At 36.4% G+C, this 21,923-nt stretch overlaps 1 protein-coding gene across 1 annotated transcript in view; it reads left to right on the forward strand.

Moving 5' to 3' along the window:
- Positions 1-21,923, forward strand: part of thada (THADA armadillo repeat containing) — a 285,860-nt gene that overhangs the window by 25,122 nt on the left and 238,815 nt on the right. Inside the window, exon 22 of the mRNA XM_030156371.1 lies at positions 18,687-18,796. Coding sequence (XP_030012231.1) covers positions 18,687-18,796 — 110 coding nt within the window. The remainder of the gene's footprint in view (positions 1-18,686; positions 18,797-21,923) is intronic.

Genomic DNA, 21,923 nt, shown 5'->3' on the forward strand with positions numbered 1-21,923 from the left:
TCTTGTAAAGTATTAAATGAAATTTGTAATGTAAAAAGACGCCTGGAAGAATAGCTGCTTCAGCGATGCAAAAGCTAATGGGGATTTAATAAACAAACAAACAAACATTGGGGATAATGTGCAAATCACAGGAGGTCCACAGGTTAATTTTTCCTCCTTGTGAATAGGGCTTTTGTTGGAAATACTAGCTTAATTTTTGATCCGATTACAGCAGGGGTGTCAAACTAAGTTCAATTCAGGGGCCACATAACCCCTAATATTTTGTAAAGTGGGCCAGACCAGTAAAATAATAGTAAGAGGATATCAACTTATAAATAATGTCACCTCCAAAGTTTTGTCTATGTTTTTGAGTGGGAAAAAAAGTCAAATTCCATTATGAAAATGTTTACATCTATGAACAGTACTTGAATAAATATGAACCTGAAAATTCTTTTAAAAAATAAGCGCAATCTTAACAATATTACACCTTAGTTTATAATTTATACGTGTGCATTCTAACTTACAGATCACAGTGGACCTACAAATACACAAAACATTTAGTAGGAGGCAGAATATTGGTAAAATTAGATTACTGTTAAGACATTTCAGGTTGTTCCCATTTGTTGTAAAAGGCTAGTCTGTAAATGTAAACGTTGTGTGATTTATAACTTTTTTTAAAACTGAAACAACGGGAAAAAAATTTGCAGTTGTCATAATTTATAGGTTATTATGATAGTATTTTACTGGTTCTGACCCACTTTAGATTGAATTGACCTACAATTATTTTAATATCCTTGATTTTTAATATGTTCAGTGTAATTTTTGCATTTCATAAATTCATCCCAGGGGCCGGATTGGACCCTTTGGCGGGCCGGATTTGGCCCCTGGGACGCATGTTTGACACCTGTGGATTACAGCATCGATCGTGTGCTAATTCTCCCGAAAAGGTTAAAATATTTAGTAAAGATGAGGTCTTCTTAGTGAACACAACAGTCCAAAATATTACTGTATAATATTAAAGTAGCTCTCATCCCTTGTACTTGATTATAAACAACATAAATGACCAGATATTTGCTCCCTCCAGTGTGTTTTCTCTCTGTTGGAACTGTTGTACATCTGAAGGGTGGCTCCTCAAATATCTGCTCCCACTACGTAACTACTTTTATTTTTACTGGAAGAACATTTTGGGAAGTGTCAATTTCAGAAAGTTACCGATATTCCTGGATGCAGCCACCCTGAACCCTTTACAGGGCACTCTTAGAAATACTCTGAAATTTAACCTTAGTGTCTTGTTGGATTTTTATTCTTATGTATAAAATCAAAGTCAATGAAGTTACTACACTACCAGTCAAAAGTTTGGACTCACCTGGTTTTTCTCTGTATTTTCATGACAGTTTACATTGTAGACTCTCACTAAAGGCATCAAAACTACAAATGGACACATATGGAATTATGTAGTTAAAAAAAAGTCTGACATAACTCAGAGCATGTTTTATATTTTGGATTCTTCAAAATAGCCTCATTTTGCTTTTATTACCACTTTGCACATTCTCACCATTCTGTTGATGAGCTTCATGAGGTAGTCACCTGAAATGTTTTCCAAAAGTCTTGAAGGAGTTCCCAGTAGTGCTGAGAACTTGTTGGACATTTGCGGTCCATCTCATGCCATTTAAATGAGAAGGTGAGCCCAAACTTTTGACTGGTAGTGTATATTTGGTTCCTTACCCATAAATGGAAGCCTGTGTAAAATATACAAGAGCACATGTAAGGTGAAAGGAACATGTATTTTAGAACATTAGAACAACATCAGTGCTGATACAGACACCTGTTAACATACAGTGGCGGAAAAAATTATTAGGCCATTAAAAGTCATAAAAAATAATGGTTATGCAATCAAGTACTAACTCTTGTGTGTGTCATGTTACTAAAAAAGACAGAAAAGAAAACATGGAATGCCTAAAAGCATTGTTTTTGGCAGTACAATTCCACAGCTGTTGATGTAAGAACTGAAGTGATTTGGGTTATTGTCAAGAAAACCATGGAAAATAGATATCAGCTCTGAAATTCAACTCTTATGAGCTATTTTTGTTATTATCATTATATTTGTCCAAACAAAAGTAGCATTAGTTGTACCAGGCATTAAAATGAACAAGAAATTGAAGAAAACAAGGGTGGTCTAATCATTTTTTCCGTGACTGTATTTTAGAACATTAGAACATCCCGTTTAGAGCATTAGAATTACATAAGTGCTGATCCAGACACCTGTCCACATCCACATTATCCCTTTGAGCATCATTCCGTATATTAGTACCATTACTTCATGGTACCTAACAAAGCAGGTACACTCACTGTTCATGCAGAGGTGGACCTTACAGACCCTGCAGACCAGACCTGGGCAAAGTAAGGCCCGCAGGCCACATGCGGCCCAATACCTGACCTTGACTGGCCCGCACGAGGTCACTGGAAAATTAAAAGTCAATGCAAATATATATCATGGTAACAGATGCAACCAATGCAACGGCACAGCTTTTATTTTGTAGGATCCGCTAAATTAGTATTTTTTCGCACATACTTTCTGTACTCAGCATAAAGCTTATGGTTATAATAAAGCTTATTGGTTTGTTGGTCAGTTTCAGCCCATTAAGATGTCAGCTAAGGCCAAAAAAAGAAAGAAAGTTTGATTAAGAATGCAAAGATTTTAACAAGACATGGACTCCTAAGTATTTCTTCACTGAAGTCAGAAAAGGAACTGAAATATGCAAACAAACAAAGCTGCATTTATGGTTTTTAATGTAAAGTTAACATGGAGCTGGTTTTGCACATTTTCGGAAATGTTTTTGTGAATTTTCATTAAATAGTTATATTCTGTGCTCCACATTTCCATTGTGTCATTGTATTGTTTCATTTACTGTTTTTATAGAGATATACTGTATATTGAGCAGAGCTGCAAGTGCATTGATTCGGCCCTTAATAATTGTCAAAGTTTCTCATGTGGCCCCATGAGAAAATTAATTGCCCACCCCTGCTGTAGACCTCATTGGACCTGAGGTTGTTGCGTCACTGTCCTCACTGTAACTGTTGCTGTCACTTTCTTGTAATGTGTGCAGAAATGACCAAAAATAGTCACTTGCCCGACAGAGGGTAAATGAGATGTCGGGTGAAGTATTGGAGCATCCAACGGGCTGTTTGGTTGGGTCATGAATTGGCTCGAAAACGAACGAAAACAGAAATGAACCTTCTCAACTCCACATATATGAAGGTGTAATTTCTGTTCTCTGTGTATGTGTGAATACATACCGCAGTGGGAAACGGCGTTCATGTGTGTTTGTGACACCACGCTGGGAGGCTCTTCAATTAGCATCCGCCCTTGTTAGCGCCGCGCTTTCATTTGATGCCCGAGCCTGCTGGTTTAACGGCCGCGACGCCCCTCCCTGTTCCACTGCATTCTTTCCAAATCACTTCCACCACCAGCAGGAAAACAGTGAGCGCTGCAAACAACACAAACACACACACACACACACACACATACACATGTATACACACATGCTACAGAATGACACACTGACAAACTCACACAGGAATAGTTGTCTGAGTGGTTCAGCATGTTAACGTCCATAATAACACGGGTACCAGACATGGGCTGTGTTTGTCTGTGTAGGGGGTAAAGGCTGTGTGTATGTGTGTGTATTTGTGTTTGCTTGTCGACACTGCATTTACACTCCTGAGAGAGAAAGTAGGAAGTATCGTACCACAGTATGTGCTGATTGTGTGTTTTCAGTCAGGGCCGCTTTTTCCGCCATTCAGATTTTCAACTTTTTACATGAGAATGAATGGATTTATGGATCTGCAGTGTTTATTTGTGCCTGTTTTTTCTTTATCTGTCCACTATTTTATACATCTATACATACATTTTTTAAGAGGCATCTTAAGTCAAGGGGTGTTAGAAAATACCGGTTCTGTAATATATCGCGATATTTCATTTCACAATACTGTATCGATATTAAAAAGTACTGTATCGATATTTTTAGGTATTTATTCAAATGCAGATATGGCGGAGGTTCATTTTTGTTTTTTGCTTTTATTTATTTTTTTTATATCTTACTAATAATTATTTAACACTGTTTTATTAAATAATGGTTATTTGAAGCATCCTAAAACCACTTTTTACTGTCTGAGAGATGCAGATAGTAGTTCATCTGTTTGGGACTGAACTAAAATAATGTTCTGATGTTAGTTCTGAACTAATGGAATATGAACATTTGAACAGGATCTTAAACTGTAATGTCTGTAAAACATCATTTAAGTCTGAACACAGGAACATTTGGTGATGTAGCATTAGATCCTGTTGGGATCAAATAAAAATGTGTTTAGTATTTGTGCATATTTCTGGTGTAAGTCAATTCTTCCGGGAAATAATAATTTTAAAAAACGAAAAAAAAACAACAAAAAAATTGCCTTTTTAACAGTATCATGATATATCGGGATATATCGCATCGTGTTCCTAGTATTGTGATTTGTATCGTATCGCCAGATTCTTGCCAATACACAGCCCTACTTAAGATGCACCTTTATTATTTGCTTTTATGGGTAATCCTTGATTTAATTGGGTATTTTAGAATTTCATAGTTTATGCGTTTGCACTTTGTACTTTTTTGTGTGTCGCTATCTTATGTCTTTTTTGTTTGGTTTTTTTTTTGTGTGTGTGCTGCTGCCTTATCCTTTTTAATCTGTAAAGCACTTTGTGAGGTTTCTCTATGACAAGTGCTAGATAAATAAATTTTACTTACTTACTTACTTATACACGCCTGGCCTAAAAAAAGTCCCACACACATTTCACAGGATCTCCTTTATTTTTTATTACAAGATGCATTTGCCGTGGCATCAGTGTGCCATGCAATACATATGCAATACCGATATACTGATACTGTGATGTTCTGCCATTTCTGTGCAAGTTATTGAAAAAGTCAACAGTGACAATTACATTAAATTTCAGAATGTAGAATCTAGTGAACCAGAGGCATATGTGATAACATGATGTTCAGGATGTGTACTTTATATAAAAAGTGACGATAAATAAGAAATACAGGGTGGGGAAGCAAAATTTACAATGAACATTTAGTTGTTTTTTTCTCAGCAGGCACTACGTCAATTGTTTTGAAACCAAACATATATTGATGTCATAATCATACCTAACACTATTATCCATACCTTTTCAGAAACTTTTGCCCATATGAGTAATCAGGAAAGCAAACGTGAAAGAGTGTGTGATTTGCTGAATGCACTCGTCACACCAAAGGAGATTTCAAAAATAGTTGGAGCGTCCATAAAGACTGTTTATAATGTAAAGAAGAGAATGACTATGAGCAAAACTATTACGAGAAAGTCTGGAAGATACTATTAAAGAAGAATGGGAGAAGTTGTCACCCGAATATTTGAGGAACACTTGCGCAAGTTTCAGGAAGCGTGTGAAGGCAGTTATTGAGAAAGAAGGAGGACACATAGAACAAAAACATTTTCTATTATGTCAGTTTTCTTGTGGCAAATAAATTCTCATGACTTTCAATAAACTAATTGGTCATACACTGCCTTTCAGTCCCTGCCTGAAAATATTGTAAATTTTGCTTCCCCACCCTATAAGAATGTTGGACTAGGCCTGAATCCTTTCTCTGTTAATGACATTATATTTCCTGTTTCAGTACGGACCATAGTTAATATCACCTTTAACCCTTTCATGCATAAGTCACTCCAGTGGACAGTTATTCTCCAGCTGTTCTCTTGTATATTAATGGGTTTAGTTGTTTTAGTTCCATATCAGCCAACACAGTGGACACTTACGCATCATCTCATATCCTGACATTCATACCATTACTGTAACTTTGCTGTTCTTGATAAACCTGATCTGCACTAACATGTTTGAGTGTAAATCATTATTTGTTAGACAAGAAGGTTTTTTTTTGCACATTATCTCAATGAAGTGAGGAATTAATAGCATTAGAATATGTTAAAATGTGAGAAGACATCAGATTAGCTGCATTAAACATGTTTTTATTTCATTGTTTTCATATCCCACTCTGATATTGGGTTTTAAACACGTTTCTTTACTTCAAAAATTAAATGCATGGGTATTTTTGTAACTCCACAGAAAAAAAAACCTTGATCACATTGTTTTTTTCATGCCTAAGGAGGAATAAAAACACTGAAGAAAAAAAAAAAATCTTGACTAAGGTTCTCACAATTAATGCATCAAAGGGTTAAATAAAAAGCCCACAATGGCCAGAACAGACAAAGGTCTTTTGTGTTTTCTGCAGATAGTGGTGGTGGTGGAATTGCCATTTGGTTGCAATTTCCAACTTTGCCACTAGATGCTGCTAAAGATTACACACTGAACCATTCAGTCAAGTTAGACTTTCTCTCAGATTCTGCATGGTTTTATTATGTAACCTTAACCTCTAAACTGCCTCAGCAGTGATGAATAGATGTAGTTCCACTGGGAGTGGAAGGTCTCACTGAAAAGAAATAGAGCTTAAACATTTGTGTTCTATTTGGAAATAATGTCTGAACAAACTTTTGCCTATGGATGGTTTTAGTTCCATGCTATATTATTTAAGTTCTGCCCAGAGCCATGGCCTTTTCAGCTGTTACTCTAATGATGTCAGACCCACCCTGCCATGAAGAGATAATTGATGGTGATATCATGGATACCATACAGTCCACTGTGGTAACTACGGCGATTCATTATATAACTGATGACTTAACAAACCCGTGCTGAGGAAAATCTGAACTCGTGTCCCTTCCATCTTCACCGCATCTGTTTTTTTTTTGTTTTTTTTTCCTTTTGTCATTGGCTTGTCATCAGTTCCATGCTTTGTGTGTGCAAATACTGTCAACAGTCAGTGGGGTGATTCCAATAGTGTTTGGAAAGTTCTGGTCTGGCCAAGTTTGTGCGGACAAACTGCCCTACCGCAGCGAGGACATGAACGCATCGCACGAGCGGTGTGTGGAAAGTGATGCGTTTGGTCTCACTCGAAGTTTGTGTGAGCTCAACACCTCCTGCAGAACCTTCGGCCTGCATCCTGTGTTACATCCTCGTCGGCACGGAGACGCTGCAGATGTTTGTCGCTGGCTGGCTCCATGGCAACAGCAGCAGCAGTTGTTAATGTCGACCGATGCGTTTTCTTTTCTTTAACGTTAAAGATGCCCCAGGACAACAATAGCGATAACATTTGACTTCATCTGTTTATTGAAAGAAGGACAGAGCAGCGCCATGGCGTTCTGACAGCTTTGATGAATTGGTGGATGTGGGTGACAGACCACCGAAGTAGCTGGTCAGTTGGAGTTTGACAGGTCTTCTTTTTACTTGGCATGGCTTGGCTCGGGTTGGTTGGCTCCCTAGTTACGCTGAGGAGACAGACCTTTGTGTTTGGCAGCTCTGTGGCTGAGAAAGAAACATATGCACACAGACTCGAATGTGTTCAGCATCAGGTCTTATTTAGTCCTCTATGGCACTAACACAGCTAATTATTATTCATCAGGTTTAAGTACGAGACTGATTGGTTTCTGAACACTGGTGTGAGTTTCATGTTTCAACAAAAATAAACGCTACATTGAGTTTTTAAGTCTTTTAGTCTTTTAGTTTTGGGCAGTTTTAATCTTCTACTCATTATTATTATTATTATTATTATTATTATTATTATAACTTTATTTAACCAGGAAAGAGTGTCCTGGCCAAGACGGCAGCAGATGTTACAAAAAATAGAAATCACAGCCTTAGATCCACACTAAAAATATACATAAAACACAATAAAAGTCAGTTCTAAAACCATACATAATAATAAAATAAGAACATACGTATAAAACGCCCCCAATATTTTAAAAGGTACTATAAAACTACACAACAATGTTCCTTAAAAGCATCTCAAAGCGGAACCCAATTCAATCAATTAGAAAAGCATCTACATTCAGATTTATCCTTTTCCTGGTCATTTTAAATGACTTTGAATGTATTTAAAGAGACCAGTTCCTTCAGTTTAATCTCCAAAGCACTTTTATTTTATTTATTTGTTCATCCACGAAGATTCTATTGAGATATGACATCTCTTCATGCAGAGAGACCTTGTCTAAATAGCAGCAACAAATAGTTTCTCAAAGAAAACACACTAAACAAGAGATAGTAAAAGAAGAATAAAAGAGAAGGAAAGAGGCTAAAGGAGCATACCGGTGACATACATAATTCATGCCGCTCTACAGAGGTTTGTGTTAAATCTAACAAAAACAAACCTGTTTCTCACAACTCATAGTTCTCTGTTATGCAATATACTTATTAAAAATGTATCAAACCCATTCACGCGTGCTGCATTCACTGACGTTGATAAGATTTTGATATTATTTGCTGTGAAATGATGCCAAAGATTTTTCAGTACTTGATAATATCCAAGCAGTTTGATCACCATCGTAAAAGTAATAAAGAATCTCTACTGGGTGTCTGCTGTTTCTTAAAGTTGAAAATCCAATGTATTTTTATTTGTTTATCATATGAGTCTCTTATTGTTTCTCTAAGTTACTTTTGTCTATAATAGATTATGTACCATGTTAGTTAGGTCTGGCTCAAGAACGGTTAAATTCTGCTGAAAATAACACATTTGTTGGTGCAAGACAATGATAAGTTTAGGAACGTTGCATATAAAGAAATTTCATTCACTTTGTAAGTTAGAAAAAAACAAAAAGTCAGTACACCAGCATACACCTGCTATGACCTAATATTACTTTGTATTCACATTAAGAGCATCATCCCAGCACCAAAACTATCGATATTTATGCAGAAGTATACTGGCCTGAGGCAGAGAACAGTTTTTATTTGTCTTCGATCGTTGTCCACGTGTGACTCTGTGTTGATTTAACCTCCTGCTTGAATCGTTTCAGATTTAGTCAAGTCGTACAGATGACAATGTTGACGCCGCACAATGTCACACAGTCTTAGGAAATCAGAATACTTTATTAATCCCAGAAGGAAAATTATTGTGTTACAGTTGCTCCATTCAAGTATAATAAGAAGTATAGAAAGAGATTATCAATACAACAACAAAAATAATTTAATATATTAAGGACGCAATAAGAACAGCAATTTATACAATATGTACTACACAATATATTACACCGGTCAACAACAAATTTATTGTTTAAGTTTTTTGAGCTGATTTAGGATAATTTTGGTGTGCTGAATCCAAAAATCACATTAATTTTGCTCAATCAGGTCAACTTTCTGAACTATGCTACATATTGGCTTTTTAACATTTTTGCTTACATTTATGGGCATTTTCACATCATATGATACAAAATTCTTTCATATTTCTTGCAATAAACGAGTTCTGAAGATTTTACTTTTGCCAATTCATGATTAATGTTTTTTTTAATATTACAGGTGAATGAAATGGCTTCGACTAGAAGATCTTGCAAAAATAAGCCTGACGTATTCTGCTACATCTGCAGTGAATACACCATTGTACCTAACAGGAATCAAGTCACAAGTTTCATAAAGTGTGCTTACCAATCTTATTTTGGTATTAATTATTATATTTTGTGAGAAGATCAAATTTTTCAAAATCAAATTAGCAAAAAAAACCCTGACCTGATTGAGAAAAACAGACGTCATTTTTGGATTTAATGGTGCAAAATGGTCCTAATTCAGTTGAAAAAACCTAGACAACTTGCAAAAAACATTTTTTTGTAACCCGTTGTTATCAATATGATAATTAAAAAAAAATATACATAAATAAGCATGCAAAAATATTGTTATAAAAAATTATGCGGTTTTAATGAGGAAATTTGATCATTTGAAGGCAATATTATATTTTTGACACATAATAATAGATGTATCAGAAATATAACATTGTGGCTGTCTGTTGTCTAAATCCTTTACAAACCAGAATTTAACAAGTCCTCCAGGAGATTGCAACAGTTTGATGAGGAACAACAACAAACATTATCAGAGCGCTGTCTAACCCTCAGCTGTCAGGGGAGAACTTGGCTATTTGGGTCACTGTCGCAGCCCCGAGCCACACATGTAATTAAACTTGGGAAACTTCTTCTTTCTCCGCACATGGAAGTTTTTCTGGGAAACGGGCACACTTGCAAACAGGAAGTTGACGTCTAAATAAAGCCCCCACCCCACCCCCTCCATCGCCGCACACAGGAAGCACGCTCGGCCCTTTTAAACCGTTACACAGACGGGAACCTTCTGGTGGGAGGCTTTAAATAGGCGAAGCGGCCGCGCAGCTCGGCCCAGCTCAGCACCGCAGCGGTCTGCGCCCGCCGCCTCGGCCAGCAAACAGTGACTGCTGCTGCCATTTTTACATCGGTGAGGTCAGGCCTGTCCTGGGAGTCCACTCTGGCCTCCAGTGTGATAAGTCATTGGGCTTGGTAGCGCTGTGGTTTACTCAGTCCATACTTTGGTGTTTAAGTTAGTCCACTTTAGGTCTGTGGGGTCAGTTGAGTTTATTGTCCAGTCATGTGGCCAGAAAACAGGCTGCGTAAGCCCTACATTTTTGTGTCACTTTCAGTTTAAATTCTTTTGTCATATTTCCGTTCAACACTTTTTTCTTTAATTTATTTTTGTATGTTTTATTGAAGGGATGCACTAATCCCCATGAAATCGCATTTGATTTAAGTGTTTTTCGGCTGCACGTCACTTACACACTAGTGTTTATCTGGGTATGACATAATAGCTGTGTTGTAGATATTTTTAGTGGTATTGGAGTTTGGAGGAACTTTTGGAAAATCGATTAAAGGATACCTGTAGTGAATTTTCATTGCTAGCTATTTCAAAGATCACATATAATACTAGCAGTTACCTCAGGTAACTTACATTATTGATTGGGAGACTTCGAGTTGCAGGTTTGATCAGTCCATAACACCTTCTTCCAGTCTTCAGTAGTCCACTGGCGGTGTTTCATGGCAAGTCTCTTTTTCTTATTCTGAAGTCTCAGCAATGGCTTTCTTGCTGCAACTCAACCCATCAAACCTGCAACTGGAAGTCTTCTCTTCACAGTTGAAACTGAGACTTGCTTACTACGACCACTATCTTCACTGTGCTTGAAGCTGTTGTCCTGTGAGTCTCCTCTCACTCCAGCTGTTGACTCTCAGAAACTTGTCTTCTGATTCTGTTGTGGCTTTGGCTCTGCCAGACCTCTTCCTGTCAGCATTTCCCCCAGTTTCTGAGTGCCTTTGGATGGTGAAGGAAACTGGACTTACTGACACCTTGACTTTCTCGGCGATTTCTCTGTAGGACAGACCTACATTTTTACGTGTTCTGATGATCTGTCTCTCTTCTATCATTAATTGCCTTTTCCTCTTTTCCATTTTTATAGTAACACACTACTTTCTGCAGTATAATACTGTTCAAATAATACTCCCAATGGTATGGTACCAAAGTGTGTTCCAACACTACTTATATGCTGACAGAAGGGGTTGGAAGGAATTCACAAACGTTGGGACACCTGTAGGAATTGGTAGCACCAACTTTTGAGGCTTGACCAACCTCCATTGCTGCAGAACTTCTTTAAGTTGTTAACCCATTTCTTGTTCGCCTTTTTGTATAATTCTGAAATGTACATTATTTTTTAGTTTTGTTTAACCTTACCTTTTTTTTTTTTTTTTTTTTACCTCTGGCAGTTCACCGCTTACCTTTGTACCATTTCAAGCTATTCATTGGACTTGAACTGATTGAATTTCAGTACAAAATGGGAAAAATTGGGGTGTTCTAAAACTTTTGACAAGTAGTGTAGATCCGCTATAAATAACATATACATAAACATATATTTTTAATAGACCTGTTGACATCTCTTCATCATATAAAATTTGCACTCTGTACATATAACAATATAAATCCTCACTGTAAATAAATATAAATATATATGTGTGTGTATATGTACATATATATATTTTTATTTTTTTATTTTTTTTATTTTTTTCTCTGTACACATCTACCCAGTTATTCATATTCATCTTAACTATTCTCAGCTGATTGTTGTCCTTTTCTCTAGTCAAATGTTTGTTTATATTAGATAGATAGATAGATAGATAGATAGATAGATAGATAGATAGATAGATAGATAGATAGATAGAAAAAATGTCAGATTCATAGATGACATTTAACAAAATGAATAAAAAATTAGTAAAACAAATAAAAGATAAGAGGATAAATGGACAAACATAAATATCAAAATGAGTAAAGACAAAAGATAAGCAGCAAAATTTGTGAAAAATAACAAAATGAGACAGAATTAATAAAACGTCAACAAAATAAGCAAGAAAATGGACAAAAATACACAAATAAATAGCAAAATGAATGAAAAGAAAAGATAGATAATAATAAGATAGATAGATAGATAGATAGATAGATAGATAGATAGATAGATAGATAGATAGATAGATAGATAGATAGATAGATAGAAATTAGTAGAATAGAGTAGATAATAGAATTAAAAGACAAATGCATATTCTACCTAACACATTAAACATAAAAACAAAAAAAATATAAAAACATAACCCCCCGCCGAGGACAGAAGTGTTATGTTTAAGTGTGTTAGGGTTTATGTTAAAATTGTACGTCGTGTGCAAAGAAAAAAAAAACAAAGCCAAACTGCTTGTATGTGTTCACAAAGCTGGCCAATAAAGCTGATTCTGGTTCTGATAGGTATTTATTTATTTAACAGACCTCTCCAGCTGCTCCATTTGGATGCCGCTCTTTTGATTGAATTTTGCCCTGTGGGTCAAACTGGAAGATCCAACTTTTCCTCCCCAGGGACACAGCGCTCATCAGACATCTTTTTGACTCTCCCTCGTACATAAATATGCAAAAACTGTTTCAGGGGGACAGTTGGACTAATAGCAAACTGCAGATACTTGTGTTTTTTTTGTGTCTGTTTACTTTCTTTTCATGCAGTAGTGTCTTACACTCACAGTTTAGATTAATCAGCTTAACTTCAAATGAAAATGACTGTTTAATCAATTATCCCTTTCTTTGGAAACACACAGTTCATCACACAACACGATCCACGGGTCGTTCAGGCAGGACCGTTAAACAGCTGCACGTCGGCCTATTGAACAGTACGCTATTCAAATAGAGATGAATAGAGCGCAGCTGCATCCGTGATGTTTGGCCAGTAGAGCGGCGCATCCTGATTTTCTTGTTTTCTTCATCCTCACTGAAGGTTGTTCGGTGCCAGGGTTCATGTTTATAGTGACGGTTGTAATATTTACTTTTGATTTGAATTTATTTGACAGGGACGGTACATATACATTTGGGCTAAAATTTACTTAGGGGGTCAAATGAGTGGCCATTTTTGTCAAAAAACAAAGTTGTAAGAAATGCATAGAACTGTGCTGAAATAATGCTCATACATTTGTGCACAGACTACTGATATTATTTGACAGTGGAAGCTATATTTTCAGAAATATTGGATTTTGAATAGCATGTGTATGTGAAAACTTCTGCTGGTGGACGGACGTGACATTACCCATGATGATCTGGTCAGTACCAGTACTTTATTAGTAATAAACTTATATACTTACTATTGCAAATTATCCTCTTATTCATAAATGTTAGTATTGTGGATCTAAAACAATAACAGCTGACACAAAAACACAAAATGTGGCAGTGGACGGATGTGACATGGTTGTTACAGATCCCATCATACTGATGCTCTGCAGCCATGTCACCGTTTCCACAAATGATCCCTGTGCAAAAACTAGAATCAGAATTATTTATTGTATAGTTTATCATCATACTAAAGAGTAAATAACAATATAGAATTGTTATTTCTTTATAAAAATGCTTATTATTAGAAAACTGTTGATTTAAAAAGTGACGTGTGACATTCTTAATGTATGTATTGGCGTAACATAAGCAGGATGGATCAGCACCATACTCCATATTGCAACCTGTAAAAATAAACATATGATATGTAGTATAGAATCTGGTAAGAAAAACTGCGGAATCTAAAAGAATAGAATATTTGTTTTTCAGGTAAATTCAGTTCAAATATAACTTGGCCATTTGTGACATAAAAATATAGCATTAATTGTGATGAAATTGGACATTTTTGACCTGAAAACATAGTTCATATGACCATCAACATGTTGCAACAGAACTGAAATCCTGTAAATTTGCAGAACTTGCATTTACCAACACAGAGTTCCTTTGGGGATTCACTTATATTGATTTCTTATGCACAAAGACATAAATAAGACCTCTAAGCAAATTTTAGCCGATTTAAGTTGTGGTGCATTTGCAGCTCTCGGTCTGGTGGTTCTTCTGCGGGTCTGCGTCTGTGTTAGTTTAGATGTTGTGTCTAACCCCACATCCCCCTAAGGACCCGTTGGGATTTTTTTTTTTTTTTATCATTTTCACACAGAGTTTTTTTTTGCGTCGGGCCCTTGCCACCCCTCCCTTTGCCCTCCATGCCACCCCTGACTAAGTCGGGGCCCGGCTGCCTCTGTGGTGGCGGTGATACCACAGCCTTAATGACAGGGCACTGGAACTCTGCGTCCGCCTCGCCCTGCCGCCTCACCTGCAACACACTCACCAGCTTACACACTGCCACAGAAACGCCACTTACATGTGTGTGTGTGTGTGTGTGTGTATGTTAAGAATAATGTTGCTAACACTATTACTATCTGGATGGTTTTACTGACAGTGGCCATTATGTGGATGTCTCAGCATCCTTATTTGAACACACTTGTCACGCTACTGACATGCCGCTCTCACGCTTGACATGCTCAGCGCTCGGTGGATCTCTATAACAAGAATGCAGCCAGTGTAACAGCCACACTTTGTGAGCCAAAGAGAAAAGGTTAGAGTGGGCTTCATTACATGTGTTTTGAAGTAATTTGGTTTCAGTATTTTTTTTTTTTTGCTCATTTATTTCCACAAATAGTTTTACTCTCATGCAGAATAAGTATTTTCTTTTCCTCAGCACCTTGACCAACGGAAAAAAACCCAAAACAACACAAAACACTAAGCTGTGGGTTGTTGATGCCAGCATTTCTCAACATGGGTACTTAGACCCACTTACAGACCTCAGAAAGCTGCCAGGGGGCCTTGAGATGGCAGTAAATGTTTCTAAGAAAAAGTCATCTTCCTAATCCAATTTTATGCTCTGGGAGTTATTTTTTTCTATTTCATGGACTTAATGACATATTTAAAACAATATTATCAATCACTTGTGGCAGAAGTATTCAAAAAATTACCCGTGTTACGGCACTTTTTTTTTTTTTTGTAACTTATGTTTTATTAGTTTTAAAAGAACAACAAAAAGAAAACACAACAACATAAATAAGTCTGGGTAGCACAGTCTTATCAATTATTTTGCTTATATAATGTCCATTTTTTCCACTTTTTGTTCATTTGCAGTTCTTGTAGTCTCAATCTGCGTGTTAGTTTTTCCATTAGAAATATGTCCTCGATCGTAGTTATCCATTGATCCTTTGATGGTACGTCCATCTTCCCCCAATTCCTTGTTATACATTTTTTTGCAGCTATCAACATCACCTTTACCAAATATCTATCGTATTCACGTATAGTGTCGTGTTACGGCACTTTTGTCATTTTGTCATGTTAAAAATGTTCATTTGTATTATGTTTTGGTCCACAATAGAATGATTTCATGTTCGAAATATTTTATTTTTGTTTATTTTTATTTTTTTTTAAACCTTTTTAACAATTTTTTTTTTTTTTATATTCTGAAATTTTTAAAAGCAAAGTGCATGTATAGTATATAATGTGTAATATATAACAGCAATAGAACAATGTCAACTTCCATTTTGTGAGTTAGTGAGTCCTTTTTGCTGTAGAATGAATGAATGAATGAATGTAGAATGAATCAAAGGTTCAGATGAAATTCCATTGAAAATGAATTGCCTACCTATGGAAGGTTAGGGTAGAGATACAAAATCTACAGTTTCCTAAAATCTTTAAAAGGTAAGTTAAAAATGTAAATGGTATGATGTCAATAACATGTTTTTTGAGGAACACCTGGAATATGAAATAACAGCTTTACGAATATATTGCAAGAAAACAACCTCACCGGTCATTTTTGACTCACTTATGCATTTAAGGGTTAAGTAGAAGCACTAATATAGTATAATATTGTGAAAATATGAGATGAGCTGACACAAGGGAGTTATTTTTTTTCTATTTCATGGGCTGAACCTCCTGAGACCCAGGAAAGTACAAGTTTTGACTTTTTTTTTTTTTTTTTGCTATTTTTAATTGAATGATTGCCTATAATGGAAACATCATTAAACATTTTTATGGAATGAAACGTCCTTTGTGTTGGACAGGGTTTATTTATTTATTTATTTTTTGTATAAAGCCGTGAACCTCTTGTCCATAAATGTGGACAGAAAACCCATAGCTGGGTCTTAGGAGGTTAAAGACATATTTGTTTCCAAGAAAAATACTCTAAGGACAAAACAGCGGTCTATCTAAACAAACAGTGGTTCTGTAGTGAATCCTTTGCATGAAATTACTGCCTAAACCAATAGTAACAAATAAATTAATTAATAAAAATATTAATAAAAGACTTAACACCAAAATCACACATGTTCCCTTGGCACTTATATCTGTGTATTCCTACATTAATGTTGCAATATTATAACGCTGCTTTGCCATTACGCTGTTTTCAAGCAGGACTTACTGTAGTTTCACTCACCTCCTTCTCCACCTCCTTCCCCAGCACGTTGTACATACAGATTATACGCTCTGTGTTTTAAGCAAGCACTTAAATACATGTTACTTTGAAAGAAAGTACTTTTGTCATCATTACAGCGGAACAGACTTGAGGGAAACGTCTTTGTCGTCTGTATTTGACACAGTGGGATGTTGAGAACCGCTGGTCTACACTGAATCACAGCTCAGATCCCTTCATTAGTGTTTAAGGAATGTTATTTTTATTTTTGCACTTCGATGTTACAGAGGAAAAAGTGAACAATATGCTCATGGATGATGTAAGTGTTATGTCTCTGAAGTGATCCATTGCATTTTTGTGTAATAATCATCATAATCTGAGTCTAATGTGTAAAATCTAATAAAATAACATCAACTAGCTTTAGCTTTAGCTTTTAGCTTTATTTATTTATATAGCACTTTTTAAAACAACATGTTACAAAGTGCTTCACATAAAGGGGAGATAGATCAAATCAAATCAAATCAAATTTTAAGCCAATTTACAGAAACCCAACAGAATCCTCCAGGAGCAAACACTTATGAAACTACACAACCCCTGACTGCTACCCCACCACCCAAGCCCCCAAAACGCGGGAAAAAACACTTCGTCTTATTTTAAAAATCCAACAATACATACTCAAACACATTTATGTCAGTCTCAATTAACTGACCTTTTGAAACGATCGACAAACAAAACACACGAAGCAGTGGTTTCGTTCTTAACGTCTGCGTCTGTTTGTGTCGGAGGATTTTTCACGGAACGTCTTGCTCATACCCTCTGTGGCGATGGTGTTAGCAAGGAATCGCACAGAGTAAACTGTAGTTAGCGTTTACTACAGCTCATCTGGGTGTGTTATGGTTACTTTGTGGTTGACACACAAACAGTGTAACTGCAGTGTCACCAGTTCAATTTAAGCTCTGGGAGTTTTCTTTCTTTTTTTTTTTTTTCTGTTTCACAGACTTAATGTCATTTAAAGCAATATAATCAATCAGTGTTGGAACAAGTATTCAGATCCTTTCATTAAGTAAAAGTACTAATATAATAGTGTGAAAATGCTCCATGACAATTAAAAGTTGCACTCAAATGCTTAAATATTATCTGCAAAATGTATTAGTAAAAAGGCCCCTGTTAGTGTTTATTGTTATATACAGTCACGAATAAAATTATTAGACCATCAAAAATCATCAGTAACAATGGCTATGCAATCCAGTACTAACTCCTGTGTGTATCATGTGACTAAAACAGACAAAAAAGACAACATGGAATGCCTAAAAGTTGTGTTTTTGTCAGTACAATGCCATAACTGTTGATATAAGAACTGAAGTGATTTTGGTTATTATCAAGAAAAGCATGAAAAATGGTTAGATATCAGCTCTGAAATTAAACTCTTCTGAGCTATTTTTGTTGTTATCATTATATTTGTCCAAACAAATGTATCTTTAGTTGTACCAGGCATTAAAATGAACAAGAAATTGATAGAAACAAGAGTGGTCTAATATTTTTTTCCGCAACTGTATTTCCATGAATGAACTCAAAATTTTACATGATTTTTTATCTTTTTTCAACTCCTAGAAGTTAGCGCTTTACCTTTGTTCCATTTCAGGTTAAATTCAATGGATTTAAATTCCTTAAAAGTCAGTAAGACCAGGAAAAAAACACTTATGGCTTTAAGTTATAGGTCGGAAATTTGATGAGATTTAGTTTTTAGTTTTTTTTAGTTTTAGTTTGTTTATTTCAGACACAAGACATAATGCAAAACATATGGAAGAAAAAAAACAAAACAAAACAATACACAAATAAAAAAAATCAAATAATAGAAACAATGCACAACTAAAATTTGGTGAGATTTAATTTGTGCTTTCTTGGACTCATGTTATTTTAACCAGTCTATAAAGCAGATTAGACACACACAGGTACCCAGAATGCAGCGCTGCTCTTGTTAAAGTTCATTTGCTGACTTCCCTGCGTCTGTCTCTGTTACAGGTGGAGGGGGTCGGCCTGTACTTCCGTCAGCAGCTCCTGCAGTCCCGTCACCGTGGCGCCTTTGAACTGGCTTATGTGGGCTTTGTACGCCTCACCGACATGCTGTGCAGGTGTGTGTTCACATTCAGGGCAAGAGGCTGAAAGGTAATACTGCTGAATGACTGTGGGCATTAGTCTCCATCATGACGCTGAGTGTTAACAGCGCCCTGTAATTAGCAAGTAGGTAAGCTCTGTCAGTATCAATCTTAAAGTATAATATTCTGTAATTATATTAAGACAGGATAATTAGAATTATTCATCTCCTTCGGGCTTCTGGATGAAAACCTTCAGTGAAGTCATAACATGTCAGCTCATGAAAGGGCATTAAAACATGTCTGATTACTTAATTAAAGGAACAGTTCAACATTATGGGAATTTATATTTTTGATAAACAAGCCTAAAATCCAATGATCTGAATTTTGTGTTCTAAAATGTATTAAGGATGATTTTGATCTTAAAGTTTTCAGACTGTTAAGTGTTTCTTGAGTAAAAAATGTAATCATGCAAAGGTTTCTACCATTGTGGAACTAGTACTGACCAATGCAAACTGTCCAACCTGGTCAAATTAGTCAGAGGATCATGCTGCAAGTCTGGTGATATTTCATTAAAAACAGTGACTTCTAGAGCTTAAAACTGTTAAAAAGTCAAAAAGTTCAAGAAGCTGTACGGACCAAAGGTGTATAGCATGAAAAAAACGGGCCTGATGATGGGTGTTGGGATACTTCTGCATCATTTTGTGCATTTTTCTGGTTTTATTTGTTCTTGTATGCCTTTTATATCATGAAAATTGAATGAAGATATTGTAAAAAAAAATGTTTTAAAAAGTTCGACAAGTATCCAGAACAGAAATGCATATTCTGTTGAAATCATTAGAAAGAACTTAACTTAACTTAACTTAACTTAATTTAGCTTAGCTTAATTTAGCTTAGCTGAACTTAACTCGACTTGCACAAAACCTGAACTTAAATGGAAATAAGATACAGTTGGGTGTTAAGCAAAGGAGTAGAGACAGTAGAGAATGTTATTAACCTAGCTTTGTTATTTATTTATTTTACTTTATTATTAACCTACCAGTTTGCTTTAGGTTGTTTTATATATTTCAACCATTTTTTTTAAACAAATGTATGTTTTCCTTAGCCAGTATATTAGCCCTAAACAAATGAGGTGCTATCATTACTTTGTGCATACTATATACTATACGTATGCAACCGAGGGGTGACAAATTAAAGGAAAAAACAGCATTAGAACACAATTGAAGCTTATTTATCTACATCTTGGAGAGCAGTAATGTGGTGTGATGATGGAGGTGAAGACCTACTCTTTAACTCTGCACAATCTTCCATAGGTTAGGTGTTCAGGGGGGTTGAGATCTGCAAAGTATGGACGCCATAGCATATTCTTCATAGTACATCATGTTTTTTTTTCCCATCAAACTGTTGAGACTCAGCGAATGGGAGCAATATTATCCCATAGGAGACCATTCACATTAGGTTTTTCTTTTAAAGATGGCCTGGTCTCATCCATGATAACAGTCATAATATACTGATTTCTGTGTAGAGCAATTCCTCACCCTATATTCTTCATTCTTTGACACCTCTTTCCGTCTCCTCTGCTGCTGTAACTGTGAGCAACAGTACATTTGTTATTGGCTAGGATGGCTTATAGAATATGATCGCTATACATTTAACTAACAAAAGTACACAGAGTTGTTCAAATGAGCTTGAATTTCAACGTCTACTGCAGTAAAATGCAAAATATAAAATGAATCCAGAAACATTATAACAGTAAAACACTAACAGGGACCTTTTTACTAATACATTTTACTGCTAATACTTCCATTGCTTCTAATTGTAGTGGTGTATATTCACATTATTGCATTAGTCCTTAATTAAAGAACCTGAATAATTTAGTAAAGATATTCTTATATTGTCATTAAACGTACATCAGACAGACTAGTTTAAGCTGACGGACAATATTAACCTTGTCTGGAGTCAGATTCAACTCAGCATTCTCCATCATATTTATTTATTTTTTTTGTGTGTGGGGAAAAAAAAAGCCTGTATTATCCTCCTCAGGGCAAACAAAACAAAAACCAGTCTGCGTTCTGAACGACATGAAAGAACCTCTCACTTTCTTATTGCTCCCTATTTTCCTCGGTGGCGTCGGGCAGAGGTTGTTTTAGCCCTGCGGCAGGTGACGACGAACCACAAACCGTCACAGCAGTGTTGACTTTGAACCACCCAGCGCTGAGATCCTAAAACAAAACGCACTTGTTTTGTTCTTGTAGCGAAACCAGTCTCTCAGCGGACGGATAGTGTGTTGTGTAATGAGGGCGACATTCTAGCGGTCGAGTGTAGCAGTGTATGTGTGTGTGTGTGTGTGTTCTGCCTGTGTGTGTGGATGGTATGCAGGCCGTGTGCTGGGTTATGGGGTGTTGATTGCGGGGTGCTTAACCACGGTCTTTTGATGCTCTCTGCCTCGGGATCTGGCTCTGGTGTGTTCCACTGTGTTTGCACTGTGTCTCTGTCTTCTCTCTTTACAACTCTCTGCCTTTTTTGAGCTTCGTCTCTATTCGAGGCCCACACTCGTACGGCGTTTACCTCCCTGCATGTGCGTGTCAAGTGCGTGGATGCTGAAGTGTGTGCAGCAGCGCCGCGCCCTCGCTCCATCCTCCCCATTGGATTGTTTTAACTCATCCTCTTCGCTCCACTGACTCTTGTTAAACAGCTGCTACTTACAGGACGCTGCAGAGCACAGCAGAGCGGTTTCTTGTGGGTGTGTGTTTGCCAGACCTCCTTCAAAACGTATTCTTAGCATTTGTTTGGAGTAGCAGATGCCACAGAGAGCAGTGTAAATGTGTCAGTAAGTTAAGGCCAGGAATTTCTTTTCTAATGTCAGCCACTTATAAACAATGTTGTGCAAGTTACTTCCAAACTGTAATATGTTACAGATTCCAAGTAGTTCCTTACCTTACAATATTACTGTCTCAGAATTGTAATGAGTGACATGACTCCTGTATTTCTTTGGCGTTATATACAAACTCTCATCATAAATGGCATATGTCCCCTAGGGATGGGAATCGAGAACCAGTTCTTTTTGAGAACCGGATCCCAGTAGCTTGATTCCTTGGAATTGTTTGCCTGCCGGCTTAACGATTCTGCTTATCGATTCCGCCTTCTTTGCACATGTGCGATGATG

This window comes from Sphaeramia orbicularis, chromosome 15, assembly GCF_902148855.1.
Source record: "Sphaeramia orbicularis chromosome 15, fSphaOr1.1, whole genome shotgun sequence".
NCBI classification, from domain to species: Eukaryota; Metazoa; Chordata; class Actinopteri; order Kurtiformes; family Apogonidae; genus Sphaeramia; species Sphaeramia orbicularis.